The sequence below is a fragment of the Biomphalaria glabrata genome, chromosome 3 (assembly GCF_947242115.1).
Source record: "Biomphalaria glabrata chromosome 3, xgBioGlab47.1, whole genome shotgun sequence".
In the NCBI taxonomy this organism is placed as follows: Eukaryota; Metazoa; Mollusca; class Gastropoda; family Planorbidae; genus Biomphalaria; species Biomphalaria glabrata.
The window spans coordinates 51,666,548-51,678,240 of NC_074713.1; the positions used below are offsets into that span (position 1 = coordinate 51,666,548).

The 11,693-nt window shown below is 35.0% G+C and overlaps 1 protein-coding gene across 1 annotated transcript; it reads right to left on the reverse strand.

Moving 5' to 3' along the window:
• Window positions 1-381: 381 nt before the first annotated feature.
• On the reverse strand, window positions 382-10,449 carry LOC106057218 (galactose mutarotase-like). The gene is made up of 8 exons (XM_013214329.2): window positions 10,242-10,449; window positions 9,159-9,289; window positions 7,454-7,608; window positions 6,256-6,465; window positions 5,059-5,140; window positions 3,787-3,931; window positions 3,119-3,290; window positions 382-2,631 (listed from the first exon to the last, which is right to left on the reverse strand). The coding sequence occupies exons 1-8, from the start codon at window positions 10,307-10,309 to the stop codon at window positions 2,554-2,556; spliced, it is 1,041 nt and encodes a 346-aa protein (XP_013069783.2). The 5' UTR covers window positions 10,310-10,449; the 3' UTR covers window positions 382-2,553.
• Window positions 10,450-11,693: the final 1,244 nt, after the last annotated feature.

Sequence of the window (11,693 nt, forward strand, 5' to 3'; positions counted from 1 at the left end):
TAAATCTTCATCAGTGGAGAAATTCGTACTTGTGCTTATTCTTCCTTAATGTCATTAGAGGATAGAACGGGTTGCCTGTATCAGCCAAGAAAAAAAAAACTTAGTTATCTTTTGTTTTTTTTTTAAATAAAAAAGTCTTTACTTCACAAGATAAGAAGTGGCAGATCATTTTGACCTGAGATTTTACTCAGTACAGTTTAGCGCTTGTTGAGCAAGGTGAAGGCTGTTTGTTGCCCCCTTCATGTTAGACATTTAACCTACGAGTCTTCATTTCACATCTGTTGGTTGAAAGACCACACTACCGATTGACTGCAGCTTACTACATGATGTTCAAAAAGTCTTTTTAAATAAAAAAAATAAAAAAAACACCCACAAACGAAGTCATAAAACCAACTGTAAACATTTATTGCATAGAGTGTTGAATATCAAAAGTCAAGTCTGCCATCAACGTCAACAGAAATAAAGTAGAAATTAGCTGCCCACAGCTAGATCTGCCCACAGCTAGATCTGCCCACAGCTAAATCTGCCCACAGCTAGATCTGCCCACAGCTAAATCTGCCCACAGCTAGATCTGCCCACAGCTAGATCTGCCCACAGCTAGATCTGCCCACAGCTAAATCTGCCCACAGCTAGATCTGCCCACAGCTAGATCTGCCCACAGCTAAATCTGCCCACAGCTAGATCTGCCCACAGCTAGATCTGCCCACAGCTAGATCTGCCCACAGCTAGATCTGCCCACAGCTAAATCTGCCCACAGCTAGATCTGCCCACAGCTAGATCTGCCCACAGCTAGATCTCGAGCACCTCAACACGCCCAGACCTTGGGAGCAAATGATGTAAAGCTCATCTGTTTCTATGGCCGACAGTTTCATGAGGGTGTCATGTGGCCAGCACAATGGCCAACCACCTTTACTTCCCCGACGTAAGTCAGACACCCGTTAGAGTTGGATGGTAGAGTTTCCAAGCCCAAACTCTTCACCACTTGACCACCACCACCAAAACAATAAATGTACACTAATCCATTTGAAATGGAATGGACTCGTAAACCCCCCCCCCCTCCAAACCAAAAAAAAAAATAATAATAAGGTCATTACATAATAAACTTAAGTAACAAAGCCTTTAAATACCAGCGCATAATACTCTCCAAAGGACTGAAGTAATTTTATAAACCGGTCATAGCATATGTGACCATCGGGAGCTATAATTATCCAAACTTCAATAACTATATACAATACCTATAATGTTCACTTCATTATCTATCCATTGTGCATCTTATTACAAAGTCTTTTGACATGATTACATCAACAAACAGGCAAGTGCAAGACAAAGAATACAAATAATACTATTTTGATATCAGCCAGTTGAGTGAAGACATGGGCATGTGAATCAAAAGTGTTTTTGTGTAGTGATTTTTATATGTGGAGCTTCTTTGAGTTATTTATGACATCTGGGGAAATATAAGCATAGCCAGGGCCAGCCTTAGGCATAGGCAAACTAAGCAGCCGCTTAGGGCCTCCAATTGCTGGGGGCCTTGCACAGGACTATTAACAATTTCTCAATGTTATTGTTGGTGTACACTCAGTTTTTAATAGAATGCATAATTTTATTTTTTTCACTGTTATTTTTTATTTTTCTATTTCATTTGGGGCCACCAAATTCACTTTGCCTAGGGCCTCCAAATTATCAAAGGTCGGCCCTGACATAGCACAGACCAAATCTTTCAATATAAAATCAATGCCGCATAAAACTGTAGGCTTCCGATTTGATATTTTGAATTTTCGGCACAATAGTGGCCATGTCATGCCCCTTATAAGCTTCCCACATAGACCATACCAACAGCAACAGGTTGAAGCATAAGTTCTATACTACCATGGTACTTTTTTTTTCTATTCAACATTCAAGTAGAAAAACTGGAATTCAATAAATACAAAAAAACCTGGCATAGTAAGAAGAACATAATCTGGTTATTGTTAGGGCTCAGCAACTCACTAAATATTCAGCAATACAATAGGCAGCACATGTAAGACTTAATTGGACAACGTTTGCTGTCAACAAAGTTACTTGGACTGACACAACTTTTGTGTCAATAATTTTCAAGCACTAAAAGTCTAATAACTAGCTCAACATAAGGATGCAGTACACAGATCTGAACTGTAGACAAAAAGATACACAACACAGATCTGAACTCTCAATATTCATACTAACAAATCTACATTTTCGCACAGATTGTTTTAACATGCATAAGTCACATATCCCATACTCCCAAACATTAAGTCATTAACCTGCATCAGGCACATATTTTCTACTCCCCAATACACAAACTTGAAAATGTTTTACCTTGCGTTTGAAAACAATATAATAGGAATTCAGAGCATGTGATCACAACCATTTAGATCAAATTGTCAAGAAAAAGAAATGGTATGCTGGTCCATAGAAATATATTCCCACAAGACATAAGAAAACGTCTGGTTATAAAATAAACACAAAAAATCAAATCAAAGGTTTTCTGTTAGCTATCCATCTGGCATGTTTTGGTAAACAGAAAGATCAAGTCTACAGAAGTCCAAACTTGTAAGATGTCGTCTGGGTGTAAAGTTGTCCTGGTCTCAGGATAGTACTAGGAAACTCAGGCTGTAAAAGAAATAAAGTAATAATAGTAATAATTTTAAAAAAATATCTTTATTACCCAAGGAGGACGTAGGTTTTAAGATAATATAATACATAACAAAACATTACAATGATGCAAACGAAAAGCATATTCATGAAACTTTTTTACTCAAACATTACATCTGGAGCTTACATCAGATCGTTAGATTTCTTCAAAATAGACAATGTACATGACTTAACCATATCAATGTGTTAATCTAGTTCTGCTTGTTAATCAGAGATTTTTAGGGTCTTTATATTGACATTAAAAATCTGTAATATTGAAGTTGGAAAAATTCTTTAGGTATGAATGTCTTATTATAAGGGAGAAAATTAAATAAAGTGTCACAGTAATTTTTGGGGCGGTTATTGTTCTTGTATCTAGACTTGAAAAACTACAAACAGAATTTATAGTTTCAAAGTTGGGCACATACTATGTTTCATAACAGACAATAAGAAATGTTGCTTTTACCTTGTTGACACTGTCAGGATAATGCTGTGCCTCAAGACAGAATGCACAGAATCTACCGTAGCCAGCTCCACCTTTACCAGTCATGTCTGCCAGCCAATAGGCAGTGTAGAACTGCATCCCCGGCTCGTCAGTGCACACTTCCAAGTAGCGCCCAGAAGGGGGATGGTCAACTCTATGGAAAGTAGGTCAATGAGAGACAAAATAAGCAAACTGTATGGAATACAATTTTGACTTCTTAATTAAAGATTTTGAGTCAGTGTAAGTATTTAAGTTCCCCTTTCTTATATACTCTGTGATCTATAAGGCAGATGGTATTAAGGTCATCTGTTTCTTTCACCGTCAGTTAGCAAGCAGGGTGTCATGTTGATCAAAACCCTTTACTTTCCCCAACTAACGTAAAGTACTCATTAGAGTTGGGTGGACTCAATGGCACCCTAAAAATATGGAAAGTGAAAATCCCAGTCTTCACAAATATTTAAACCCAGGACCCCAGTATTGGAAACAAAGTGCTTAACTACTCAGCCACCCCCCTCCACCCCAGTGTAAGTAGGGAATCAGAAATAATAAGATTTAAATTATAAGAACTACTTGCTGGTGTATGACTGTCCTTTACAGTTACAACAAAACAACTAATAAAGTGGCAGGAAGAAACTGTTTAGAGCACTCACCTTGTGACTATGTCAAGCTTCTCATTATTGTCCAAACAGAAATTGTTATCAAATCCCATTCCACTAGGTACTTTGTCCAGACGGTCACCAAGACGCACCGGAGAGGTCAGGTCATATTCTGTACCTGCGACAGGTCTGATTTCTCCTGGAGAGAATAGAAACATGACAAAAAATATTTTTATTCCTGGTACAAGGACAACAACTCGTCAGCACACAAACTTTTTACGTTCACATAAAGGATTCTGATAAAAAACAAAAATAAGGAGCATTTAAAATCAGTGCAAGATCCTGAAAACTAATTTACTTCTTAATTTCTTCTTAACGCCTTAAACCTTTCTGTGTTTCTTTCCGATTAATTTTTAACCAATTGGTCAGAAGTGATGCTTCCAGACTTCTGATATTTTATGCTGGAATATTGAAGTAATGTGTGCAAAATGCAGCCACTATTCAGCACACAGGTTTTCAAAGAAGCTAATAAATATGTGGGGCACTTCTCTAGAGGCAACAAATACAATTTTTAGTAATCTCTCTACCACAGACATCCGAGATAACAACCTGCAACTGGTCTTTCTGCTACATTCTAGATTTCACACCCTCAAAGTTGCAGACTTTGTTTCAAGATTTCCAAGCGATGGTGTAAGAGCAGAATTAATAGTACATTTTTATACATATTGTTTCCTTGTCTATTTATTTGTAGACAATCTGCACCAGTTTCAATGGTCTTGTGGACAGCATAAATATCTAGAAGTTTTAATAGCAGCAACTTTCAAATAATCAAACAGCAAAATAAAATCTTTTTTTTTTTAAGTTTTATTATAAACAGGATATTGATGGAATTTTTATATGAAAGCAGGACACCCAACATTTTATGAATCACGGGACAGACTTGTTATATCATATCTTCTAAAATACAGACCTTACTTCAAAAAAAAGAAGATTACATCCGACATGTCATGCATGTTAATCAATGACTTAAATTCTGCCAAGTCATTGAATTTTCATGGCTGGCTCAGGCAACCCATTCCATGCTCTAATAGCACTACGGTAGAAAGAGCATATGTACAAATTGGTCACTTACATAAGGTCATCGCTACTTCAAAAAAGAAGATGATTACGTCCTACGCGTCATGCATGTTAACCAATGACTTAAATTCTGCTAAGTCACTGGTTTTCCTGGCTGGTTCAGACAACCAATTCCATGTTCTAAGCACTAGGGAAGAAGGAGTATCTGTACAAATTGGTCACCTTACTTAAGGTTATGGTTAAACTTACCAGTAGGAATCATGTTTTCATCCAAGGGCAGATAATGTTTAGCATGTAAAGTAACCACATGATCTTTAATATGGCCAGTGCCCTGGATGAAAAAATAGAGAGACAATTTGCCAATTTTATATGCATGCAGTGTCATTGCTGGTAACACACAACTGATTCAACAATAATAAAAGGACTAGCATATCTTGTGTTTTATTTTGTTCCTAATTTTTCAAAAAGTCCTATGAAATATACAACAAAATAAGTCTTTAGATTGACACTCATTACATTAACACTATAATTCTGTTCGCTATTTGTAATCTTATTAATGACGGCATGTTGAAGGAATATAAAGAATTTGGCACGGTATTGGCAAAAAATGCTCCAGTCCTTGGTCATCAAATTTTGTTTTAGCCTAACTCAAGAAATCAACATCTAATAAAGATGAAGCAGGACGTTTTGGCGCTAAATACATTATGTACGTTTATTGTATTATTTCTTTTAAAAGAATTATTCATATCTATGTTTTGTATTAGTGTTTGTGTTAAGACATATTTTTCACGTACTAAGTGTAAATGTGTGTTTGTTGTTCACATCATTTTCTTTAATAAACATTTTGGCTTGTGTATGTGCGTTTATTAAGAGGCACATTAGTGTCTTGATCTTTACTATGTGTGGAGTTATTGTCATCATTCAGCGTAATAGAGCTTAAGATGTTAACATGGTTTTTTGTTATATTAAAGTGTGACAGTTAGCTCGTTCGTATATTACACTAATGTCAAATAAAAAAAAAATCTTTTGGAAAGAAATCCAAAAATGTCATCCAGTGCGATTAGCAGAACTCACATATAGCATGTCATCACCATTCAGGAATCTGACTTATTAGAGGCCTATAATCATGAAATAAGCAAAACCTTTATAATTAAAAAAAACAAACAATTCGCTGAACGGTGTTAGAATTCATACTATACATACAATATTATGGTAGAGTGAAAAAAACATTGTTATAAAAGGTGCGTGCTTATTAAATAATCGTCAAATGATATCTTGCGCCAAAACGTCCCGTCGCCATAAAGGCGGCGCCAAAACGTCACATACCGTAATAAAGACTATCTAAAAAACTGTACAATTTCCCATGTCAGGAGAATACTTTGTAAGATACATTCACATGATCTGACACATATGAGACATGTATGTTAATATTTAATTCATACGCACATGTCCAGCAAGATTAAAGTAAGCATGGTTGGTCAAGTTGACTGGCGTGGCCTTGTCTGTAGAGGCGCTGTACTCAATAGTCAGTTTGTTGTCCTCGCTGAAACTGTAGGTCACAGTGACACTTAACTCCCCTGGGTAGTTCTCCTCCCCGTCAGGGCTTACATACCGCAACACTAGACTTCCATTTTGTTCGATAACATCCCAAATTTTCTGTGAATCAAAACAGTATTCAAAAAATAAATAAAGAATTATTCTAAAACTAAGATAATACCCAATATTAATGGACTAAGAGTTGATAGTCTTGTCTGATCAATCTATACGATTGAGTTTCATTCCTAATTACTATTGATAGTAAGGTTATCTTATTCAAGAATCTGTTAGATTATAGCCCAACAACTTTTTTTTGTTTCTTTGCAAGTAAGCTGTTAAAAGAGTGATGGTCAGTCTGCATCCTGGTCACTTCTGATGAGGAGGGGACAGTTTGAGATGGAGGTTGTATACAAGGTTTTTTTTTTTGTTTTGATTTCACCTTTGAAAAGGGAGTTGATTCTTGTAAGTCAAAGGACACAATCAGTAATTTTTTTTTGTGAGTGGAGGAAATCAGTAGTTTTTATCTTGCTACTGAGGCGACAGTTTATATTGAGTTTTGTTTCTGACTTAGAAATATTTAAGTTTTGCATTTTGAATCCTGGTGAAGACTGGGATTTTTAATTTCGGGATCTTTGGGCACCTCTTGAGTTCACGCAGCACTAATGAGTACCTGACATTCGTTGGGGAAAAGTAAAGACAGTTGGTCGTCATGCTGGCCACATGACACCCTTGATAACCATAGACCACAGAAACAGATGACCTTTACATCATCTGCCCTGTAGACCACAAGTTCTGAAAAATGAACTTTTACTTTTTTTTGTAATTTAAACTTGCCACAGCACTAACAGCAAACAGCTCTTCACATTACTCTAACTAGAAACAAGCTCAACAATTGAATTATTATGACTTTCTAGATCAGGTGTTTGAAACACAGTTCATAGGGTTTTTGTCATAAAATTAATTCTGACAAGTTTAAAATCAGAACTGTGTAAGAAGTAATGCTTCAGGTTGAAGCTATAATGCTGAAAATTATGTTTGCATTGCATTAACATCAAACTTTTAAAACAGGTGTTTTAAGAGTCAGCAATTAAGAGTCAAAATTGATTACCTTATTAAAACCAATCTTGCCACCATGAAGTGAGTTTTTTCCATTATTTATAAACAGATTGTAAGTTTGCCCATCTAATGTAAACTGACCTCCAGCTATTCTGTTGGCTACACGGCCAATCAATGCACCTATGTATCCTGGCTTTTCTTCATAATCTGAAGCATTTAAAAAGTCAAAATTATAAAATATATTCACTAGCAAAGATTTTTCTAATCTTATTATAAAAATAAAACTTTTTAAGTCAATGTCAGGGATACATTCAAACAATTTTATTACTTAATCTGAGAAACGCTAGGACGAGTCAAGAAAGCAAGCCAAGTAATGGCTGCTTAATACAGCTGATTAAAAAAAAAGGGTTATTCAAAAAAAAAAAAAGCTGGCTATGAAATGTAAAAAAAATGGACCTGTATCTCACTTCTGCTAGAATTAATATTGACAGGTCTGGCCCAGTAATTGCTGTTGGATAAATGAAAATTGTAAGCAAATTGAATCTCATGAGGGAATGGTTTGTAATCATGTGTTACGAATGATACAAATGATTGGATCAACACCTACCATTTAGAATATTAATAAAGTGAAGAGATGCAGGAGACATATATATCCAGATAGACTATGTAGCATGCTACCAGACATGCATATTAAACTACTGACAGACAGAACATAAAAGGTTATCACAGTAACCCTCCTTAGTGCTGTTCCTTGGCCCCAAATTTTTACAAGTGAGATTTCCAAAAGTCACAAAGCTACAGCATATACCAGTAGACCATTGATGCTTTCTCTTGGACAGAGTGATTTATATTTTATATATATGTGTATATGCCGGTTGACAAGTCTGCATTGGTGTCAGTAGACTCTGAAACAGCTTGATATGATGCTTAGTTTCTTGAATATGACTTTTGAAACATCTGCAGGTTTGATGCAGAAGCCAAGCCAGTGAGGTTCTAAATGTATTTGACTCTCAACAAGAGGCTATTTACTCTGACATAGCAAAAGAGATGGAAATTACAATATTGGTTTAAAAGCAATTACCCAAAACTAATCTTTCAGAAATATATATATAATATCTAAATATAGCTCCTCCTTTGTGGTCGAAGATGAGCACAATTCCTATGAACTTGAGATGGCTATATAGTTCAATCCTCACTTTAAAAAGCCGCCTGCACACAGGGCATAGGTTGTTTACCCTGGGCCATAGAGCTTGTATATAATATATAGACTAAGACACTCTTGTGGCTTCATGCCATGAGGAGGGATCAAGAGTTAGTGTTTCCAAGCTGTGAATGTCCATATCCCACTCATTCAGAGAGCTCTTTAGGATTTCTTTGTAATATTTATGTTGTCCTCCTTTATAGCTCTTTCCTACATACCCATAAAGACGTCGTTTTTGAAGGCAATTTTCAGGCATATGTGGGCAAAATGTCCCATCCCTTTGACATTGGGACCTTTTAGCTGTGGCATGGAAATGAAGAAGACTCAGCATATCTACAAAAGTGAAAGTCTAAGGTGCTGTAGTCCACCCTTCAATATTATTCTTCAGAGTTCTGGACCTTATATTCCCACCAAATCCAAAAGGTAATCTCCTTCTGCCTACGCTGTCTAAAAGTTAACCTGGTTCTACCACATAGCAGACGTTGAAACCCTACAGTTGACACATATGAACAGTAGGCCTATATATCTAAATATATAATTATTAACATAAGCTTACCTTTAACTTGGTCAAAACCTAGAGTGACATCCCCTAGTTTGCCATCTTTGTCAGGAACATTGATTTCATTGACTATTCCTCCAAGATCTAAAATCTTAACATTTGCTCCAGAGCTGTTAGTCAGTGTATATCTGGAAAGGTCATATAATAATATAACAAAACAAGCAGAATACAAATAAAAAAGAGAGAGAGATCAGATCTAATAAAATAATCTATTAATAAACCTTCATTTATTGTAATGCTAAATTCTTTTAAAATGCTTAAACTCTGTCATTGGTTTTCCTGGCTGATTCAGGCAACACATTTCATGCTCTTATGAATGACACATTTGTTCTAGTAGCCTAATATTGAATAAGAAATAGGTCTTTAAGTTATTTTTGTGCCTTTATTAATATTTAATCATATTTTATCATCTCTAGAGATTAGAATTACTTCAATTAGATAGACATAATCAATAATAGTTTGATAGTGAAAGTCTAACTTTACTAAGTTCTAGATCTAGATCTAGATCTATCTAACTATCAAAAAAATAATTCTAGATTTAGATGATCTATAATATAGATAGGTATGTATATATAATAGTAGTTACCATATAATTTAGTATTATGTATATGACCATATTGACTATATAAAAAATATTATAAATCCTATATTTATCATCTAGAGATAGATTAGATGACTAGATCAACTTATTCTAATCTAGATCTAGAAGCTCAGCATCATAACAACATAATTTATAATATTCTAAAATATACTAGATTCTAGATCTATATTACTATATAGATTATAGATCTATATAGATCTAGATCTAAATCTAGAATAGATTTACAAAGAATACTAAGACAGTGGTCTTACTCACTCTTTAATTTCTCTTACTAACTTAGTCTTAGTTAGTAGTCTTAGTTAGTATATATAATAAAATTAATTAGAAAAAATAAATAATAATATTATCTAGACTATAATTATAATCATGAGTAGATCTATAATCTATAATGTCAATGTCTATAGTATAGTATAGTCTATAATAATATTAAATATAATTTAATGAATTCATTGAATTTAATCATTAATGTTTCTGCTTACCTTGTAACTTTTTTTCCATCTTGAGTTTGACCAAAATCCTCTTTCGTTATTTTAGTGACGCTTGCCATTTTGTCCAATGAATAAATCTAGGAGTAGGGCTACAGGCTTTATTACTGTTACAACTTTGTTAACTTTGTTGACACTTTGAACTCAATGTTTTTATTTCCTAAACTAAGGTTATTAACCTTTCCCGGTAGAGCTCTTTTATCTCGATGTTACCTTTTCACCTTAGCCAGTGAAATACAAATTTCGAACTTTTGGTGTTAATAACTCATGATCATACTATGCTCATGATAAACAAATTAAGGGGGAGGGGGTATTTTTTACCATTTGTTACAAGGCGGAGCGGAGGTCAAAAGATTTGTTACGTAACAAAACAACAAAAATAATTTAAATGAAATAACAAAAACTTTTTAAAATCAGTTTTTCATTTTAACTATTGTATTTATGCTTGTTATGTAATCACAGCGCCTTAAGCCTACATTATCAGCGTTTTATAAATTAAATTATTAATGTTAACAGGTAGCCTACAGTGGACCCTTGAATTTTGCAGGTCCAAATGTCAGTTACCACGGGTTTTCAAAAAATGTTATTGGATTTTGTTTGTTTGTTTGTGGTTGTTGTTTTTTTTCGGCGATACATATGTTCAGTATTTGGAAAGGGGTGGGGGGGGGGGTGTTTATACGTCATCGTCATCGAAACGTCGATACAATTCAAGACTTTTCCAATCATTTCCAATTATTTCTATGATAGATACCATGACAACATATGTAATTTGGGAAATACCACTAAAATAAACTGATGCGCTTCTTGGTCATGGCCACAATCTTGTATGCTTGCGAATCTTGGACGCTAACTCCCGAACTTTAGAAGAGAATCCTAGCAATGGGATTGAGATGCTATAGAAGGATCTTATAGTATCACCTACAAATACCGCATCATAAATGAGGAGATTCGGGAAAAAAATGACAATGGCAATTCGGCCCCACGAAGACCTGCTGATCACTGTCAAATAAAACAAACTAAAACATTACGGCCGTGTTCTTGTGTAGGCTACATCTCAAACTTTTAAATTGGGGTTTATTCCCAGCTGTAATAGCAGCAGTGAAAGAAAAATCTCCTAGAAACATTTAGGCCTAACTATGGTTGTCAAAGGATACCAGCACTCAGTCACAGCATTATACAATGATCACGTCATAAAGCATAAATTAAAATTATTATTTTACGGCTAATTCTGATGTAAGTCGACGCCTATGCTTTAGATTAAAGACGATGTAAGTCTTGTTTGCTGAACAGAGGCTGGGATTCAGCTTATCTTATCTCGATACATTTACTGTATGTGGGTCACATTGGTATCCCCATGTGTTTTTACAAGTATGGAAGAAGTGTCATATCACTTATGCTGGTAGTCTGACTCAAGGAAGACTGAACGTTGCTCATTAGTTAACTCTT